The sequence below is a fragment of the Astatotilapia calliptera genome, chromosome 5 (assembly GCF_900246225.1).
Source record: "Astatotilapia calliptera chromosome 5, fAstCal1.2, whole genome shotgun sequence".
NCBI classification, from domain to species: Eukaryota; Metazoa; Chordata; class Actinopteri; order Cichliformes; family Cichlidae; genus Astatotilapia; species Astatotilapia calliptera.
In genome coordinates this window covers 31,945,983-31,967,612 of record NC_039306.1, presented here as the reverse complement: position 1 = coordinate 31,967,612, position 21,630 = coordinate 31,945,983, and the positions used below count along the sequence as shown (strand labels likewise).

The 21,630-nt window shown below is 41.0% G+C and overlaps 1 protein-coding gene across 16 annotated transcripts in view; it reads right to left on the bottom strand.

The window, feature by feature from the left end:
- chl1b (cell adhesion molecule L1-like b) overlaps positions 1 to 21,630 on the bottom strand; it is an 82,202-nt gene that overhangs the window by 31,334 nt on the left and 29,238 nt on the right. For 11 of the 16 annotated variants that reach the window (XM_026168921.1, XM_026168934.1, XM_026168930.1 and 8 more), the window contains exons 2-3: positions 3,867 to 4,048; positions 1,230 to 1,247 (exon numbers count right to left, since the gene is read on the bottom strand). In XM_026168921.1, the coding sequence (XP_026024706.1) occupies positions 1,230 to 1,247; positions 3,867 to 3,966 (118 nt within the window). In that variant the 5' untranslated portion in view covers positions 3,967 to 4,048. Of the gene's footprint in view, positions 1 to 1,229; positions 1,248 to 3,866; positions 4,049 to 8,723; positions 9,602 to 13,324; positions 13,840 to 21,630 lie in introns of those variants that run through there. The other 5 variants (XM_026168925.1, XM_026168931.1, XM_026168922.1 and 2 more) reach the window with 4 other exon arrangements.

Here is a 21,630-nt window from a genome sequence, read left to right as displayed (position 1 = left end):
ATACACAGTCACAGATACTTGCTAATTAGTGCATGTAACATATTCATAATATCAAATCATATAATACTAGAATTCTACTCAGCAAAATTGGCTGGTCTGTACCTCACAGGAGGTCATAACATTTGTCAAATAATGGGATTAAAATGCTGCAAAAGGCACCAACACCTTAAACATGTTACAACATGGTCCAGTTCAATGACTTTATTTAGTGGATGCCAAGCAGACACTGATCAGGGGTGTGACTGCTGTAACTGTTAATATAAAGATTGAGGCTATCAGTAGAGGCCCAAACCATTTTTGTGTACAAGGCTCCAAACATGGTCTTTAACCCTCTGCGGTCTAACCCAGTAGATGTGCCCACAGTGGGAAGGTGTGTGGGTGAACTGTGGGGGTTGTGGGCAAACACAAACTTATCCCACACTGGTCATAAGCGGGTGTGCCCACACAGAGCCCACAGCAGGTTTTCCCTTTGGGGACCTTCTATGGGTTTTATTAGCAAACCCATAGTTGGCTTGCCCAAAAAAAACCCACGTGGGACCCATGTAGGCTAGTTCATGTAGGGCCCACAATAGTTTTACTCCTTGCGGCTCCCAAGACCCCTTATTAAGAATGATTTAGGTCTCTTCCTGATTGCAAACAAAGTATTTAAAACATTATTGCATATTTTAGTTGCCTCGGGTTGGGATTTCGGGTTAGGGTTTTGGTTTTCACCACTTACAAATTAGACCTCAGAGGGTTAATGATCAAACATTGGGCACTGTAGAATGGAAATGTATGGGTTTAACTCATTTCTGTAGCAACCTTCAAATGGCTAACTGAGGAACTGCAGTTTTGGCACTTTCAACTTAGCTTCATTGCTGCTTGGTTGGGAACCACTGCACTACTATGACAATTACATGTCCAAAAACAAAGAAAACAAATGTATCTATTAAGATGACAGTGTGCTAATGCAATGAATCACAATAAAAGCTCTTCATTTAGTCCCTGATGGCCTTGATGATAAAGCAGTGACATGTGGTGTGGATGGAAAAGCACATGCCTAGTCCTAGAAGTGCTAGAAGTGTAAATACCAGTATTATGGAGTCATGACTGATGACACATGGTATTCAGATCCAACACATATGGCTGTAAGTAAAGCTAGTGCTAAGCTTAATTGAAAGCCAGGAGATGAAAAGGAAAGAGCAGAAGACTTCACTAATACTAGCTACAGTATGGCAGGGTAAACTTACTGTTTATGTGACCTAAAACTATATAATCCATGGCAGCAGGGGGAAATAAACCAGAAACAGTCAGCAGTGTGGGAATAATCCTTTCTTGTCAAGTATTCTCTAAACACAAGCCCTTTGTAACATACACCCGTGTTATGGAAAACACAAGCTAGAATTAAAAAGACTTCTCTGACAATGAGCCCCAAAATGCAGCCGCCTTTTTCACAAAACCTGTTTGAACTGTTCTTTATCAAGGCCTTAAGAGATATTTTTTAACTGAATAATTTAGAGGAAGAGGGTTGATGCGCGTTACCAAGGAAACTGGGATACACGCATACAGCTAACACAAAAGGAAAGAAAAACCTGATTCAAACAAGATAATAACTGTAAATATATTCAATTCACAAAATGCTTGACGATTGTAACAGTTCTCTACAGTGTGATGTATTCCCCTCTAAATTATTCAGCGCCTTTCTTTTTCTGATAAAAAGCACTTCAAGGAGAAGTGCTCTCTGTGGATGAGCACAAACAACAAAACAGCCCTTTATACATTTAACCTTTCTTTCATTCATGAATCGTTTTCTTGGAGTAGCTCTGAATGTGTGTTTATGTGCCAGTCTGTCAGTCTGTTGTCAGAATTCAACCAATTTGTGCAGAACTGTAACTCATCACAGAGAAATTTGGAAACCCCACCATAACTTTTATGATTTATTTGTTTACAGATGAATTTACACGTGAATTACCTCTTGCAGATTTTTTTTATCATTAAAAGAAGATTGTTATTTCAGTCATCATCTCTTCTGGGACTGTCCTGCGCTTCCACTCACATACTTCGAAAGCAAGCAAGTGGTGGAGCAGAGAGCAGCAGCAAGACCCCCAGACAGAACAGAGCAGATATCAATGTGACACTGATTAAGCCAGACATAACATAAAAGGGGTGGGCATGGGTTGTTAAGTGGCTTGCAGACGCCAAATGATTGTGAAGAAATGAATCAGCAGAGCAATCATCTGATGTAGACTGGCAGAAGTTATCTGATCTGGAATTAGAGCTGAGCTCACTTTTGTGGTGTGCCTGAACTAAAGCTGGAGTTTGGAAACTACATTGTTTTTATTAAACCAGATGTTTTGAGCTTGAAACTAGTGACTGAGACAATAAAGTCATCAGGAAAGATTTCACCTAAGCATTAAATCATAAGTTAGACTGTACTTCCTCAAAGTACACTCTAACTTCTACTTGCAACTACAGGGTTCACCCCCTGCAGGCCATCAGACAGAGGGCAGGTTTAAGACACTTCAGCCCTAGTTTCCCTTTTCAGACCTGGAGGCTGCATTCATCTTTAAACACTCATCAGCCACTTTGTCAGCTGCTACAGTCAGATGGCAGCCACTCTGTGCATTTAGGCATGTAGTCATGGTCAAGTCGACCTGCTGAAGATCAGCCTGAGCATCAGGATGGAGGAGGAAGGTGATTTAAGTTACTTTGAAGGTAGGGTAGCTGCCAGATGGAGTGGTCTGAGTACTTCAGAAACTGCTGATCTACTGGGATTTTTCTGCACTACTATCTCTAGGGTTTAAAGAGAATGGTCCAAAAGAGAGAAAATATCCCTATTTCTGCTACAATACGTGGATGGTAGGATCAGACACAGTTCAGGCTTCTGCTGCTGGTGTAATAATGCGGTTTTCTTGGCACAACTTGAGGCAACTGAGCATCATTTAAACAACACAGCCCACCTGAGTGTTGTTGCCCACCACGTTCATCCCTTTATGACCAGAATGTACCCATCTTCAGATGGCTGCTTCCAGCAGGATAACACACCTTGTCACAAAGCTCAAATCTTCTCAAACTGGTCCCTTGAACATGACACTGAATTCACTGTACTCAAATGGCCTCCACAGTCACCACATGTCAATCTAATAGAGCACCTTTGCAATGTGGTGGAATGAGAGTCACTACATGGATGTGCAGCAGACAAATCTGCAGCAATTGAGGGATATGTGAATATGGACCAAAAAGTGGATCCAACCCAGTGCGAGCAAGATATACCTAATAAAATGTCTGGTTGATGCATATGCACTCTGTCTTCTTTCGCTGCTAATCCTTCACTATCCTTGCACTGAGCATGTGTTGTATTGTTAGATTTTAAATTTCTGAAAACAGCTACTTCCTGCAAATGAAGAGAAAAACAGTGATGCATACCTGGGCAGCTAAGAATTTAGTTAAAGCATTTGTTTTCACATTATTATTTTGACAAGAGCATAGCTGCTTTAATAGAGTCTTTTATTCTTAGACGTTTGGTTTTATTTGCCAAATTTCCGGTATGCATTTCTCTGATAATTCCTGTAATTCCCAAAAAAAAAACCACAGTGGAAATGAGGTTTTTAGGGGATTTTGTCTTCTTCTTTTGTGGTGTTAACAGAATACAAAAATTACATTCCAACTTGAAAGCAGAGTTATGTTGTTAGACATATTGTATCTTTTTATCTGGATAATCCACATGATGTCATGGTTTTTTCAGTAGAGGAGGTTTTCTTTGATACAAAAGAAAAGGCTCTAAGAAAACTCTTTTCTATTTCTTTTGTCATCCCACTGAAGCCCCTCCTAAATCATCCTGCATCCTTTGTTGTGAATGTGTGACTTGTGAAAGAGTCATGACTTACCTTCCAGCGGGATGTCAATGGCTGAGGTCGTATGAAAGGCACAAATACAGATAACCACCAACAGCACGGTGGCCAGTCTGGGGCTCCTCAGCAACCTCATAGTGTCGAGATCTCGGACAGTCACAGGAAATTAACGCTCTCCACTTTGTTTTCAGTTCATGACTATGGTGAAGATGCAGTACCTGTAAGGTAGCACAGATGTAGAAGACCCCATGAATCCACCCACGCGCTGGCAGACAGAAAGGCAAAAAACTCCAAACAAAACAAATCCCCTGTGACTCCAAGCCCGACTGCTCTCTGCTCAGCCAGGCATAACCAGGCACACATTTTCATTCCCATCAACGGGGACTCAGTTCTGAGCTAGTTCATATTTTGGTGTGACAAAGAGAAGAAATATTCACATTAAAGCCTCCTATCATCCCATTTCCCCATGGGGCTCAATTGTTTTGTAGTCTGCGGAAGTGTGCGGCACAAAGCATATTTCTCAAGCGACAATGGAAAGAAATAAACAAATGAGGGAGCCTGTGGATTTATTAATGCGTGGCAGATGTTCAGCATTACTTTTGGAAAAAGCCAAGATTGAAATCAGCATCAAAATTACCATCAAAGTTTGGCCGATTTAATCATCGTGCTGTTTTGATCTGTGCCTGCATGTTTCTGATAACAATGACTCAAAGAGATTACGAATGCGGACCATTTTATCTTTTATTGCAGCAAATACTGTTGCCTGAGGGGTGGGAGACATAAAAAGCATGCATAGTTAACAGTCAGACTGAGTAAGCTGTCTGCACTTGCACACCGACAGAGCTGCAAGAGGACAGAGTGCTGGATAATTTTCCATCCAATAGACGAGAGTCTGGACCATAATGAGCGCATGATCGGTCCAGAGCAATGTATGGGAATTCTAATGTCTTGGAGCAGTACTATAAGAAACCTCTGGGGTGTCACTTCATTAGTCGTCCCCATGTTGGCTGTGACCCAGCTCAGCAGGTCATGCTGGAGTAATTAGCTCAGCAGCTAACAACAAAACAGAAGACTAATACAGAAACATTAGAGTTTTAGAGAAATCTTAAAGCTGCTGGCCTACAGAGAACTCGTGACATTCGTGTAAAACTGAAATGTAGTAAAGAGCATCACAAAGGATAAAATCCAGTAATTGCAATTACTGTATTATTAATGTTGCTAAGCAAACCAATTAATGTCAAGGAAAGTATCTGAGTATATGAGCGGCACAGTAACTACCACTCAACCAACTGAGCAGTATCTTTAAAAGAGCTTCCTCTTTACAACAGCGCTCAAATCCAGCTCACTCTTTTCTTAATCTTCTGGCTGCTTTCTCCAGTTCAATAGGCAACACTGAGGTCAAACGCCTGTTCAAGGAGTGTAATTGAATAATTGACCAGAGGAGGGGAAAAAAGAGTCGATTTCATTCATTGGATGCAGGCGTGCTGTCAGATGGATGTGCACTCTGAACTCTTCAACCATACCTCATGGTAATGGTATTAAGTCTGCCTGAACCAATTTGTGCTATGCCCCACCCACAAACAGCATCACCAACAAGGTGCTAGGTGCTGTATGTCACATACATCAACCCACTCGATCACAATTTATGTCTATTGGCTATATTTCCAACTGAAGATTTGTGTGTCAAACTCATCCAGGAAACTGCCTCAGGCTTTTCTTTATTTTAGCCTTCCCACACATGGTGTTTTATGATAATCAAACAGATCCAAATTAAAAGCTAGGGGTTTTGTGCTAATTACCTTGTGCATTGTTGGTTAGCCCCACCTGGTTAAGGAGCGAGGGCCAAGGTTACAATCCCCAGAAGAGAATGTGCTTTCATTGTCTTATTGTGCCGGCCAAAATCCTTTACCAACCTAACAACACCTTCAATGGATTACACTTGGTTCAAACTGTGCCTGATCATTTGCCTTCTGATTTAATTTGTTCCCCCCTCGTTAAACATTTATTGAGAACTCACTTGGCCATCTGGCTGAGGGAGGTCCGCTAAGAGCTTAACTGCTGCGAGTGATGAAGTCTGCATTGAACTCACAGGGTATGGTGCCTATTGGAACTATATGATGCACAGGAGAGAGGGCACCACTCTCTCGTCTGATTTACAGACCGTGGGCTGCTCTTAATCCCCGCCTCTTTCAAGAGCAATCACACCAGCCAGAGATTGATGAAGCTGGCAGAAGGTTAAAAGCTGCTCGCTGTGGGAAGGCCAGTATGAACCCTAACCTTCCTCGGCCAAGGCTCAGACGAGACAGAAGCTCCGCTGTGGAGGGGGGGCAAATGGAGGGAAATGGGCCAAGTGGAATCTGCCTGTGAAACTTTAAGGCTCTCTCCGAGTGACAGATTCAGTGCACTCTTCGATAGACTTCCTCGTTGTCAACAAGACCAAATCATTTTTGATTACTTATCCATTTAATACAAAGGCACTTGTGATAGCATCATTAATGTCTTGCCATTCCCTTACTTTCTCAAATTATGCCATTGATGTATTAGGGCCAAAAAGGGGGGCGGAGGGTGTCCTGTTTTCACATTCTCAAAAAAAAAAAGGAAACCACTGTGTTTTCATAATAACACAAGTTAATAATCTTAGTGATTTAGTTAATGGAGAACTTAGAGAAATTAACTTGGGCAGTGGAGAGCGAATTTTCTACTATCTGTTGACATTACATCGACTACAAAAATAAATCAAAGTATAACTGGAACATTAATCAATTAAAAATAAATCAGCCTTTTTTATTAGCAAAGAAAAGTGGGGATAAGGCCTGTGACTTCGAAGTGATCTACTAATTATATTCTTGATTTATATTGTGATGTACAACACAGCAATCAACCATCAACTTGTAAGAGTCTAAAATAAAGTCTACAAATTCCTGAACAACTGTCCACAGCCAAACCCTGCGAGTCTAATTGCTGGTGCCTGGGACTGTGCTTTGTCTCTCTGTGCAGTGCTTGGTGGTAATGTTCCAGGTTATAAATTTAGGTTCCTGTCTTTGTAAGCCCCATTTTTAAACAGTCTGATTCACTGAGCATGCAAACCGGGCCATAAATAGCCACAGTAGCTTCATCCGTTTTATCCCAGACACCTTATTTACCTTATTTCTCCCAGACAGTCCTTTACACTTAAGGTAACCGTGAACCTGAGAGACTCTGCAAAAAGCTCTCGTCTCTCCTTTCTCTTTGACTACAAGGACGTGTGTTCTGTCGGTTGATTAAACCTTTGTTGTTTTGAGGGAAGTGTTCTATCAGCTCATACTGTGAAAAGAGAAATAGATTTTTTTAGAGATGTGCTTTTCTGTTATATGCTCTAATGTGCTGTGTTCCTTCTTTTTTAATGCCTCTCAGAATTAAATGTAAGACCAACTTCACAACAACAAAAATAGAAAACAAAAACTCCATCATTTATTCTGTGTTAGGTTCACCCATTTGCATTTGTTGAGCTAGTTGATGCTTGAGTTTTAAAGGTGTTGTCAGTCACTTTTGCAGTTATTTAATAGAAAAAAATAAAAAATATTCATCTTCCTCATCTCAAGTGTCATCTCCCAGTAAAGGCTCTAACACACATGCATAAATGTGCTTATTTATTCCAAATAATACGGCGGTTTTTGTATGCAGATTAGACATGTGCTAATATTAACATCGTGCCAGCTAATTGTAGGCTTGAGTGTCCTAAAAATCATATACTCTCTCTGATAAAAAGTTTGATTACACCATCACATTGTAATGAAATATATTAACTGACACTATTAACTAAGTGTCAGTACAACAATGTTAGATCAAACACACTTACACTAACGCCAGTTAACAGCAGCTAACAGAAGCAGCGCTTACTGACAGAAATGTTCCTCAACGACTCACCTCAGTATAGCTTTCATCACACGACAGTGAGCTTCACTGGTTTGTATCAGGCTCCTTTCAAAAGGTTTTACAGCCTTGTCCAGAGTAAATAGGTGTGAACACAAACTGAGGTAACAGCTGAAGATGAACGGCAGCCAGAGTTATTTGTCCTACAGGATTATGCAGTTGACTATTGACATCTAGTGGGGAGATTTTACATACTCTAACAACACATGTATCCTTGTTCGTGAGCTAATTTAATTTTGCTGATATAGGCTTTCATGTAAAAATGTGTTCACATGTGGGGACTGCGATATTTTTCACTGTACCCAATTTTACACTTCACACAAAATACAGCATACTTCATAAACACCTTGATTGAATTTGTGCTTCTTCACGTCATTGTGAGTACACCCACAGCACGTGTTCTCAGCTAAAATAAATGCACATCATTTTCATCACATTCAAAGATACCAACAGGCTGTTAAGCAGCAGTTTAAGGCTAAGTACCTTCAAAATGCAGAGTGGAGCAGGCAGGGATTTAACTGCTATTTGCCATCATTACTGAAGAAATCATAATGAAAAAAGATTTTACAATTCTGAATCGCTATGTCTAATAAAATCCTAAAATCCTACTGCCCACGTTTTAGCATTTTTAAGACATTTGAAAGACTGACTTACAAATTAACTGTCAGTTCAAATTAAGGCCTTATTTTTACATGAATAAATTCAGTGCCTTTTAACTTCTTGGCGTTGATTCCAAGAGCTTTACTGCTTTTCTTCACACTCTTGTACTGTTTACTGTATCACTACGCAGCCTTTTTACTTAAGGAAACAATTCTGGCACGCCTTCACAGTACAACTGGCAGGATCTGTCTATCGGTTTCTTGACTCCTATAGTTTAGCCATCTGCTCTAGCTTAACACCCAAACTTTAAGCCATAAACATGTACTAACAGATCATATAAAAGGATCAGACAATGTAAGGAAGTATTTCAAGGAAAAATACCACACTAGCAAGTTGTTTCGGGAGCATTCTTCACACTTGCGAACACGTTGTTTGGTAACAGGGTGGGGTCCAAGCAGGGCCATACAAAGTTCACTACAGTAGGCCTTTGAGCTGGCACCATCTGCTCCTTTCACACACAAAGACAACAGGCAGAGAAGTGTGGGTCTACTGTAGTCTAATGTGCAAGCCTGTAATAGGATTAAGCAGATCCTCGTCTTGTCAGACTGGATTAAAATATCCTGCGTGCTAAAGTCCTGCGATGGGAAGACAGCAGCTCCGCACGCCCCTCTCATGGTCTTGATAATGCCTCCACTCTGATTCCCATTTGATCATTCAAGAACAATTAAAACAATGGACCAGCTGATTAACACTAAGCTGCAATTGACTTGCTTTGCTTCTGATGTGTTTAATGAGTTGTTTTTCAGCCATTTTCTTCCTCTTTTCTCCAATCAGTTGCTCATTTGGCATCCGATTCACACACGCTGCCTGGATCAGGGTGGAAAAATAAAACAGTTTTTTTTTAATGTCAAAATTAATTTTCCTGTGTTTAGACATTTTGTCTTTCCCATTTACTCCTCTGAATTTAGATAGGATTCTAACCTTTTGGCAATTATAATCCTTATCAGTAGTTTTCTACAAGCTTGACCATGCAATTCATCTGATATTAAAATATTAGAAAAAAGAAAACAGAAACAAGATGATAAATGGGTATAGGAAGCAATAAGCGATAACATGCCTGACTAATTGAGATCTGGCTTTACAGCACTTCAGAAAGCAAGACTGTTCAATTACCACACCATTAATATTTCAGGGATCTCTAGCCTTCGGATGCTGCGAGCACTGGGAGCGCTGTGGTGACAGGATGAGGATGGAAGAGGCTGTGGATGAGAAATGAGAAGAGATCCTCAGGTGTAAAGGAAATAGAGTGGGTGTACGGATGAGCTGAGGGGTTTGTGACCTCTGTGTTGTGTATGAACTAATGAGGAAAGGCCTTCGTAACCCTGCATGAACTCTCACTACCTGAGAGAGGCAGATATACTACACACTGCAGTGAATCTGCAACTGCAGCAAGACGATCATGAGACCAGCTGGAAGTATGAGCATGTATGTTGTAGTTCATTAAACAAAAGAGAGCATAAACAACTGAAGAGCTCTTCACTCACTAGAAGTTGTCATCTTGTCAGTAATGTCTCTGCTCTATTCTTTATAAATACAAGCACACAACATCTTTCCCTTCAGCAGTGTGTCTCAGTCAAGTCTACGTGTAATATTAAGAAACAGGACTGAAACATGTACAGACAAACCCTCGTCATATATGGTAGCCACTAACTCTTATTTCTTCTCTGAATTATGAGTTTTAATTATCGTCTGTTGCATAATTCATATGCCTAATGAAAACACTTGGATGGATCGCCAAAGTATGTCACATGACATGGTAATAAATCATCCAGGATGTATGTGCCATGCTTTCAGAGTCCTCACTCTGAACCTGTTAATGTGTTTAAAGCTAAAGGAAGGTTTGCACTGCACCTGTCTGCATCACAGCTTACAGCTTTTTTCATTTTCTCTCTGATCTGCTCTCTTTGAAGTCCCACAGGAGTGGCCCTTGCCCAGGACAATAATCACATTAGCGTGTGATCCTCACTGAGTAGCCCGGCAAAGAGATGAAATTCACAAGTTGGACTGCGGGCACTGGAGTATTATTTTGTGCTCCACTCCACATTCATTCATGTAGTCTGACTGATGCTGGCAATTTCCCCAGATGAAACTGTGCCACAGCAGGACATGATCGATGGCTCTCATATCCCAAATCCTTACCTCCATCAGACCCTGCGCGCAATTTATTTCTGCCAACAACCAAGAAATTCGGATGTCCCTACAGGTGTTGGGAAAACCGGTTTTTTCCAGAAATATCTTTTTGCACTCGGTCCATTTTTAATCCCTTCAGGTGTCTCATACACATGCAGTCCAAGTGATCATTTCAGCCTGTGAAATGAGAGGCTCTCTGCTTGCTGAAATTCCTCATTTGAATTTCCTGTTTCGTGCTAGAGCTGAGCATCTGGACAGTGTTACCCTGGCTAAGCTTTTTGACACATCTGTCGGATGTGTGGCCCCACTCCCTCACCCCTCTGTCGCTTATTAGGGTCGAACAGAGTTTATCTTGTGACAAATGGAACGGTGAAAACTGCAGTCTAAAGATTTACAGTGTTTAAACACAACAAGGCAAAATCTCAGTGTTTATATTAGCTGCTCTCCAGCTACAAATGCAAATCAAAAAGTAATCTAATCTGTCAGCTGTCAACAGCAACTTTCAAACAGCTACATGAGGGATTGGCTAAAACATGTTTCCAGTTGTTTAAAGAAATGCTTCCAGGTTTTTTTTTACTCAATGTACAAATTCAACAACCTCAAAACATCTAGACATGAAGCAAGACACAGGAAGCTTCTTCTTTAAAGGGAACAGTTCCAAGCATTCAGTGCAGTTTCATTACAGCCTGCTTTTGGCACACTTCTTTTAAACCACTTAACCGATGAAATCGAGATGCTTCCAAGAACGCTATCTTTGAGTAGATGAGTGGATGAGTACATAAAACTAATGTGAGGTCTGCAGTGATGCACCTTGAGGTCAGCTGAAAAGTCAACACCTTAATTGCTTCGTGCAAGTTTGATGTAAATTTATCTTGGCAAGAAGCAAAGGACAGGAAGAAGAACGAATGTGGATAGAGTCTGGATTTGTTTAGCGAGTTCCTTGGAAATTATCCTGACAGAGTGTACTGCCACTGCATGCTGCTGCTTTAAATCCATACGTCGGAGAGAAATGTCAAAGAAAAATGGCAATAGCCTAATTACGCTGTCAGTGGTGCTGTGCAGTGTATGTACCCCATACACCTGTTATAAGTTCAAGAATGATGTAAATGCCCATTTGGAGTTTATTTCAAAGCCACTGAGAAAACATTAATTAACAAGTCATAAAACGGCTGCTTAAAAACAGGGATAGATGAGCACTGACAGAAGGATCGTCTGTTGTAAACATATTAAGCCGCTACCACTGTGAAAACACCTATATGTAGGTGAGCCTTCCACCTTAAGAACATGGACTTGTTAGCCACTGTGGTCTTCATGACCACAACAAGGAGTGACAGTTAATTTACTGAAATCAGTCAAACACTGAGACCGGCCCAGGATTCAGTTTAACGGTGATCCAAATGTACCATCCACGCTGCTCCAAGAGACAAAATAAAGTCCCAGTTCATGCCAAATCATGATGATGTCTCTCTGCCTCTTCTCATCACTGCAGAGTAGATCCAGACTGTCAAAATGCAATCTAGTTTCCAACTGTGAGTCAGACTAAACACACTTAGCGAGGATCTGGAACGACAGTATGTGTTTGCACACTAATTTGTGAGTGTGTGTGAGAGAAAAGAGGGAGATGTACTCTTCTAAAGTCAATTTAAGCATCCAAACATTGAGTAAATATGGATATGGTTATTTCTTACATCTTCTATTTAACAGAATCAAATATATCAATATTTTTGTTGTTCCAGTCAGCAGAGTAAATCCTGAGCATTCTTCTATGAACTGTGAACACCAGAAAAACATGACCTTTAAGGAAAGTCATCCTAATCACCTTGATTCATTCAGTGGGGTAAAATGACTGTTTTATTCCACATTATTTTTATTTTTACTTTTTATGTCGAGTCTCACAGTCCTATTTTGTTGTTTCATTTAGTCAACATAAGATCAAGTTAGATTTATAGTAAAAACTACACAGAAACATTGTTACACAATCCTTACAAAGACATAAAATGCCAAATTCACACATATCTAGACAATACTTTTAATTTGTCACGTAATATGTCTCCAATTACTTAAACTATGGGCACTTAGTTCCATAATAATTATGATAATAATCATTAATGTATTAGACATCTGACTAAATGAGACCAGAAGGAACAATTACTTACTCTTTAACATTTCATTTTTCTTGTGACAGTTGTAGCACAACGTAATTAGTCACAGAGAAGATTTGGCATTGGTTTAGTATTTCAAAATCTATTGCATAAAAAACAAGGGAAAATCTTTTGGAAGTAAATGATTGTGACTTATTATTGCAGGGATTTTACTATACAATATAAAGCACCTTTAGGCGACTGTTTGGTGAATTGGTGCTATATAAATAGAACTGAATTGAAATGAAAAGTAACTGTAATGATTGGTTTTCCTCCATACGATACATCGCCTGCTCTTTATCTACAGTGTATTCATCCATCCATCCATTCGCTTCCGCTTATCCTTTTCAGGGTCGCGGGGGGCGCTGGAGCCTATCCCAGCTGTCATAGGGCGAGATTTTAAATTCTAAAATTAAATTAAATTAGATTCTAAATTCTACAGTGTATTATATTTAGAAAACGCAAGAAGGCAACCAAAGGCACCAGCGTCTGTTTTATCCTTTAAATATTTTAAAACGTGAATTAAAAAGCAGTTGTTTTTTCTTTATGGCCTTTGCTTTTGTAGAAGCCTGCACACTGAAAGGCCAGAATATGAACCTGAAAGTGCTGCAACAGCTTTACTGACATCCTTATATTATCTAGGGTACTTACAAGCTTTCACTTGATTTTCGGCACCGGTGCCCATGGGAAGGGTAACAACTCCGTTATAGGTAATAACATTCCCAATAAAAAGAAAGCATGACAGGAAAACTCTGAGTCTGGCAGAAAAAGAAGAACGAAAACACAGAGGGTGCTGAGCCCAGTCCACTGTTGTGTCACAGAAGCCAGTGGTGAACACGCACAGAACCGCCGCAGTCATACATGTTGCCAAAGCCTCCAGCTTGGCAAATGCACTCATTAAGCCACTGACAATCATTCCCACAAAGCCTGATCTAAAGGCTATTCAGAGGAGAGTTGAGGAATGCAAGTTCCATCTCGCCCCTCCACCTCCCTTCAGCATGAGCAGAGACGTGTGCACCTGAAGGCTCGATAAAATGTGTTAATTTGCAATGGCCAGCTGAAGAACAAAATATGAACAGTAAGCAGGGTGGGAGTGCCGATCACCCGCTGTGTGAAAATCTGTTGAGCTTTGCTCTTGCTCCAATCTTCTTCTGTCAGCCAACGACAATCTACTTAATTGTTAATGCTGCTGAAGATTGTCGCCCAGCATTAGCCATTGTTGGAGCTTTTAAAGCACGCTCCCATGGCTTATCTCCCCACAGTAAGAAAAGCCACTGGTTTCTTTTTTTTTAAATTTGTCTTTAATTCAAGTGGACCTGATTGTTTCACACTGGTGAACAGGAACTTCACGGCCATACAGATAGACTTGAGTGGAGGGTGGGTGACACGTCTGGGGAAATCATAGTGCGCAGAGAGTGCTGAGACTGTTGATAAGAGTCCTACACCAAACCATTCTCTCTCTCTCTCATAACACATGAAGGGGGAAGGGAGGACTCCCAGTCTGGATGATGTATGGTGTGGACCTTAGTCAAAGACTTGAAAATGAAAGGGGGGAGGAGGGTCATGCTTGAATTATGCTGATGCAGGTCGTAACCACGGTAAAGGCATTGCTGCTTGACAGAACTTGATGACGCTAATGACAAGGTTGTTATCACTCGTGAGGATTGTATACAAGTATAAGGTGGAGCAGATACAGCAGGGGTTGTGCATGTGTATTACTAGTCCAGTGGCCTGCGCTGACCCACCAACCAGACTTTAAGGCCAGGGGATTTTTTTTGTACAGGAAAGCTAGAAACTAGCTAATGTATCTTATTGGCCTGTTGCAATTTAAAAAAGACATAAATAAATAAGAAATAAATTACGCACATGTTAAATGAATGTTATACATAAAGTACTTGGACACAGAAAGAAATGCATGGGTGAATGAGACATGTTGTGTAGAGTGAATAGAATAGAACCAGTCCATTTACCATTCACTTACATCCATTAGTTACTGAATATTTTAGTCCAGAGCATTCTTTGCTTTGTGGCAGAGGTGGCAGAGGTATTTTTTGTTTGGTTGTTTGGTTTTTTTAAAACTAGTTTGAGGTCTTTATTCAGCAAACTGCTTTTAAAATGCAAACCTGATGAAGGAAATGCTTATGCTGGAGCTTGAGATTCAGAACTACCACTTGGAGGGGGGTTACAGGGGGACACTAGTCTTTTCATAATGAGTGCAGCCAGCCAAAGTCAGTAACTGAGAACACTCACACGCCTTTGCAACGCCAGCTCCAGGCCCTCAGAGCCCCTTAACACTCTTTGAGCTACAACAGGATGGAGCTGCCATTATGGCCACACAAACAGAGGGAAGCCTTATGAACTTTGCACAAATGCTTAGTGCTCCGGGGCTGGGCAGCTCTGGAAGCTGTGTGAGATGGGTAGGTACCGGGGCGAGCTGCCAGTTCCGAAAAGCTTAGTGTTCATGCACTCGGGCCAGACAAACCTGACATTGTCCCGGGCACTGCCCCGGGGAAAGCCTCTTCCCCTTTCTCTCTGCCGCTCATTCACACTTTGAGCTCAGTTGATTCACTGATTTGGACGGAGGCAAGAAGGCAAACATTTATTCACATTGTGAACCAAGCCGAGGAGAAAGTGTAAGCACATCAGTCACTCAGTAAACTCTCATAAATATAGCTGGCTTATTTTCTGCCTTCACCGTGCTGATGTGTCGCTTGTCAGTCGCTCTCACTTCACAAGGGAGGGACTCATTCACAAATTGAATTTAAAATTAGATAATCCTCTGTTTTCTAGCAGTTAGCGTTTACCACTGCTTTAATCTATGACTCTTCTCTTATCTGCTTCAAACAGCAATCGCTAAATGCTATCTGACCAGTACATGATGGAAGACTACAGCCGTGTCATGTCTCCAGATTTAAAATGCAGCTCTCTTTACATGCTGCCTGATGAGCAAGGTTGAAAGAGAGGAAAGCAGGAACATTTAAAACCAGAACCACATCGCTCCTCCATCAGCTGCTCTGAGAGCAAGAGAAAAATGCAGGTGGTTACACTTACCGTTCATAGCCCCACTAAAACCTCAAAATATAGCTATGGGTTTGCAAAGCAGGTGCTTATTGGTACCTAGAAATTACCTTCCAACTGACTGGATATGATAAATGCTGAAGCGCTAAATGGAGTTTTGAAAAAAATGAGTTAAGGCAGAGACATCAATATCCCTGAAGGACAAGCAGATTGCTGAGAAAGCACGAAGACCGATTTGCACTTTTCTCACCATTTGGCAAATGTGCTTGCGTCACACGGAGCGGGACTTTTAATTGAACTTTGGGCCCACAGCCCATTTTACCAAAAACTCGTCTGTTAGTCAGTCTGTCAAAAACGGTCAATAAGCCTCTAACCTGGCACTCCCAGATAGACGCAGGCCAGCCTGCCTTTGGCTGATACCAACTTCTGTATTCTCGGCAGATTCTCTGAATCAATGTGACAGCCAGCGCATCTTTTTGTATGGGTTTTCGTATAGGTTGTCATGGCAACGGGTGCCCCTATCTTCATACTGATCACTTATGCATTGAAAGTTTTCCTGGGTTGATGCATTGTGTAGCGGCTTACTGCAGCAGGTTACATGCCTCTGTGCTTATCTCAGGTCACAGTCTGGGAATGGCGTCACAAACAAGTTGCGACTCTATTTGAACTCAGCAAGACGCCGTGCATTATTGCCAAAGATGTGACTGGTACTGTTTACGACCTGTGACTGCAAATGGAAAACAGACAAAATTCCAGCAATGAAATTACCCACATTTATTTATTATTCCACATTATCTGTGGCACTTTAATAGGCCCCACTCAATTATTTCCAGATCTGTGGTGACAGCGGATTTATTTGGAGCGGTGCACTACAGAGACACTGATCAAGAAATATCTTCTTCTTTTTTTTTTCTTTTTTTTTTAAATAGCAGAGGTGGGGCCTCACTTATACTGTGACTTTTGTTGTTTTTTAATTGCACTACATTTTTTATATTGTAATAGCTTAAGAAGTGTCTGCAAGCCAGTGATAAGTGGTTCCAGGTCATTCCAGTTAAGTAAAACAGAAAAGTCATACAGCAGGAGATTTAAGGCAGAGCAGAGAGCAGGCCAGAGAGGACAGGAGAGAGAGGGGCAGTACCACACTGTTATCCAGCTCTCTCAGCCAGACTGCCGGCCATCAGAGCATCACAGATGGTGCGCTCTGCGATTATGGCAGTGATCAGGGGATCTCTATTCCTGATTAGCACACCTACTGAACACAATGTGCACAACGTCTGTTCCATCTCTAGCTGCATGAGACAGTAAGGAAGGAAGCACAACAAACAGTGCAAAACATAATGTTCGATATTCTTGAACATTATGTTTCAAGAATATCGAACAGTTTCAATTAATTCAAATAATTAATTGAACAGTCATTAGTATTTGCAGAACAACTTCATTCCGGTGAACCCACACCTTTTGACAGCGCCTGAAAATAACCATAAATATTTATTGGAGTTGCACAGGTAGATTATTATCTACTGTATCTGTATTATCAATCCAATATTGGCATTATAGCAAATAAAAACATTCCTGATGCCAGAGGCTGATATTTATCTATTGTGTTATGTCAGTTTTTGATAAGAAAGATTTATTTGATTCACCAGAAGACTAAAAGTAACTATGCAAAGAAAACATTTGTCTGTTATCAGCCAATGTTGATACCAACAGTGTGTATTTCAAAGTCATAACAATCAACATGTTTAACTAATAATACAGTAGGTAGCCCCAAATTAACTGTTGAGCTTATTATATTGGGGCTGGGTGGTTAATTGCATTTTAATTTCAGTTACAAATTTGGCTTCCAGCAATTATGAAAACAAGATAACAGACATAAAATGATTCATTCTTTTCTGTTGCAAAGCACTTGTTTGGTACGCCCTTCTTTACAGCAGTGCACTTTTGCTCCTCCCAAAAAGCCCAAAATATAATTCGGCTGGAGCCACGATGATGAAAGGAGAACCTTTATTCAACAAGATCTATCTAAAAGAAGTCAAAGGTTTCAGTAGGTGACTGAGTGAGAGATCGTTAACAGCTCTGGCTCTGCGCTTCTCTTCAGTGATGTGCAACCAAGGTGTTGGAAACCAAAATGTTTGTTTGCTGTAGGCTCCCCATCGCTTACCCTGCAGATATCATCCAAGTCAAGCTTGCTGTTGTGTCTGCACCCGCAGACATCCTGCAGCTGAGGCAGTGAGCAGTTACACGGTGTGACAAGCTTTATGGTCAAAAACACCCAAAAGTCTGGGCCTATCATCCTACTACATGACCCCATGTCCCTTACATCCAAATCTTTTTTTATCCACATTTATTTATGGATTTTTTAATAGACCATGTAATTATCCACCCATCCATCTGTTATTTTAAATAGTCTATATGAAAATGTTGAGGAAATTGCCTGTAAAAAGACACATTTGTAAAGTGAAACCTATAATTAATTCAAGCACAACAAAAGCAGACCGAACTCTGGACAAAAGCAGCCAGTCTCTTCTAGATTCCTATCTTCTCTCCTGTAGACAAGTTCAGATGAAGCGCCCACTTGGAACTCAATTTAATCATGTTTCCCCCCACAGAATCAATAAGCTATTTCCTCCCCAGGTCACATTTAGCAATGGAGAAGGCCTCTGTGCCACAACTATGTAGAGTGTGTACACAGCTGACAGAGAATGCAGCGGCAAACAGAAGCCTGAAAATGAATTCATTAAGATAAACGCGGTGTCTCTCAGTGAAATGTGTAGGCATGGTAACCAGGCTTGGATCTGCTTTGAGATACACCCTGGACATAGAGCCTTCCAAACACTTGAAGGTATCAGCACACACACACACACACACACACACACCGTGCACAAAATTACACAAGTGCACAGACTAGCCTGAATCAAATCCTCCTCCCAAGAGAGGGTGGATAAGCTGTAATTTAATGGAAAGATCCTGCAGCCAGGAAGTTAAATGAGAAGATGATCATCTCCATCACCAGCAGCCCACCTGTCAGCAGAAACACTCAAAGCACCGGCAATGTCTACTCCTCAAAATTATTATGCCAACAAGTAGGATTAATTATTTCCAGAAAACAGGCTTTTTTCCGCCTATAGTCCTATGACAAGAGAAAGGGGGCAGATAACTTAGTCACATGCCCCTTCATAATAAGCAGCAAGGATCTAATAGCCCTTTAAGGAGTGTCCTGCTGGTCTCCTCTTCATACACACACCTCGGGGTCAGCCCTTCAGGACTGCTGAGGCAGAGCGACCCGTCACGCTACACAGCTAATCCCGCAGTGGAAAATGTCGGTGGGCTCCGTCTCGCATGGACGCGCAGCGAGAGAGAGACGAGGAGGCAGGACCAATATTTGAAACGAATTAAAGATGTGTCTGTGAGGGCTGATGGGGTTTAAAGGGCGAGGCCTCATCCGTGTGTGTTGTTGGACAGACATGCTCGTCAATAGGCCGTCTGCACAACATTTCAAGCCTCATCCTCGCGGCCATTCACAGAGGAGAATAAGGAGCACCACTTCAGTGTGTGTGTGGGCTGACAGTATTGTCTAGATGTTACTTGCCTTAGCAACAGCAGGAAATCCTTGGATATTTATTCGAGATATGTCACCCAAAAGACCACATATTTCTTAGCTTTTTCTTTCTTTTTTCAAACGTTTTAGACCGCAGGAAGCCTACAGTGGTGGGAAACTAGCATGCCCATTCTTCTCAGAGCCTCTCCTGATAGCCAATTAGCCAACGTCAGGTGTAGTAGCCCACGGGCACAATTCTACAAAGTACACCAGAAACCATGCAAATATCCCCGCTGGCTCCATTTGATAAATTGTTCTTATCAGTGTCTAGTTATACTTTTTTATGCTTTATGTGTTCCAGGCATATCGAGCACAGCACAATAAATAAATCCACGGCCAATAAAAATATCAGGTTTGGGTCCTTGTGTTACCATTTAAGTGCACTGCTGGTAAAGTGGAATGACATCACTGTGGAGAAACCCATAGAATAGGAACTGGAACCATAGCACAATGTGTGTACGCAGCAATATCTACCAGACATCAAACAGCCATGACAGATATAGAGTGTGTCTCCAAATCAAGAGCTTAAAGCTCTCAGTAGTTCTAAGAGCTGCTGCCACATGAAAAGGATGCTTGAACAAATGAAACAAATGCCTGTTTCAAACTGAAACATGAGGCACACCCAGAAAGTTATCTTTTCACAACTTGAAAGGACACACGGGGCATTTTAAAAATCCAGTGAAAGGCGCTTTTGGAATTGGTGCCTTTGTCAGGCTAACATCAAAAGCTATGCCTGAAGACAGAATATCCTTTTGTGTTTTTGCGCATGTGGGTGGAGGTCTTCTGTTTGTTGTATTAAAAGTCATACAGAGGAGACTGTGCTGTTTTTTGTTTTGTTTTTTTCTGCACAGGCCTTTAACGTGTTGTAATATTAGGCCAATTTTTAACTCTACAGTTATAAAAATTGAAATTTTCCACCAGAATGGCAAAATAAAGATTGCTGGTTTGATTTACTCGCACATCTGTAAGTAAATCAGATGGTGCCACCTGTTTTTTTATATAATTAATTAAAAAAAACTTTATTTTTGCTGAATAAAAAAAAACACTGTTTACTCACTATTACACAGAATTGTCCATGTAATTACATTTTCTTAAGTTAAACTGTAATATAACTTTTTTACTGTATGTCATATAAAAGGCAAAAACCTGTATGTATTCTAAAACACTGATACTGATTTTTTTAAACTGTTTAGCCAATAGAAAATAAGGACACATCCATTTTCTCAGTGTTTTGGTTTCGTTTATTTTTTGCTGTTTTTTTACAGAGTGATGCTGAACTTTGTGGGAGCACCATCCGCAGGTCAATCAAAACCTTCATTAAATTTTTAAAAGGTAGCTTAAATACAACTTCGGATCAACTACAAAACAAGCTCTATAAGTTTCTATAAAAGTTGAGGTTTTCATAGTTTGCTGGTCTGGAGCATTCAAGTGTGTGTTAGCAAAATGCTAAGCATGAACGACACAGGCAAAGATCTTAAAGAAACAACTGTGGCTGCCTCTCAATTTGGGAAGGGTAATAAAGCTGATGTCCAACCAATGTGAAGTTCCTCATTCTACAGTTAGAAAGATTATTCACAAATGTAAAAATAATGTCAACACAGTTGCCAGCCTTCCCAGGAGTGGACATCCCAGCAAATTCACGTCAAGGTCAGACCATGTAGACTCTACGGGCTTCAGTTAGCATCTTCATCTTCAGGGCGACCGTGGCTCAGGGGGTTGGGAAGCGTATCTGTAACCGGAAGGTCGCCGGTTCGATCCCGGGGCTCTCTGTCCTGGTCGTTGTGTCCTTGGGCAAGACACTTTACCCTACTTGCCTACTGGTGTTGGCCAGAGGGGCCGATGGCGCGATATGGCAGCCTCGCTTCTGTCAGTCTGCCCCAGGGCAGCTGTGGCTACAACCGTAGCTTGCCTCCACCAGTGTGTGAATGTGAGAGTGAATGAATAGTGGCATTGTAAAGCGCTTTGGGTGCCTTGAAAAGCGCTATATAAATCCAATCCATTATTGTGTGGATGCCTTAATAGGCATCCACACTATTGAGTTCCTGTTTCTCTTTATTCTTTATTATTCCGGGTGTTTCCGTACACTTTTTGCCGTGGATCTACTTCCACAATTTTTGTGCTATTTTCACCGTTCAAACTCTAAACTGTTCTGCTCTTTCTGCTAATGCCGGCTATGACTTTTGGTGTTTATTACTATTATACTTTTTAAAATATTACACTTTTTTCCTTTAATTTGTCCCATTGAAATGAATGGGAAACTTCCACAATTCTGCTAAAACTTTCTTGTCTTTGAAACTTAACTACTGCCTCATACTTTCACCTAGAAACTTCATTCAAACTT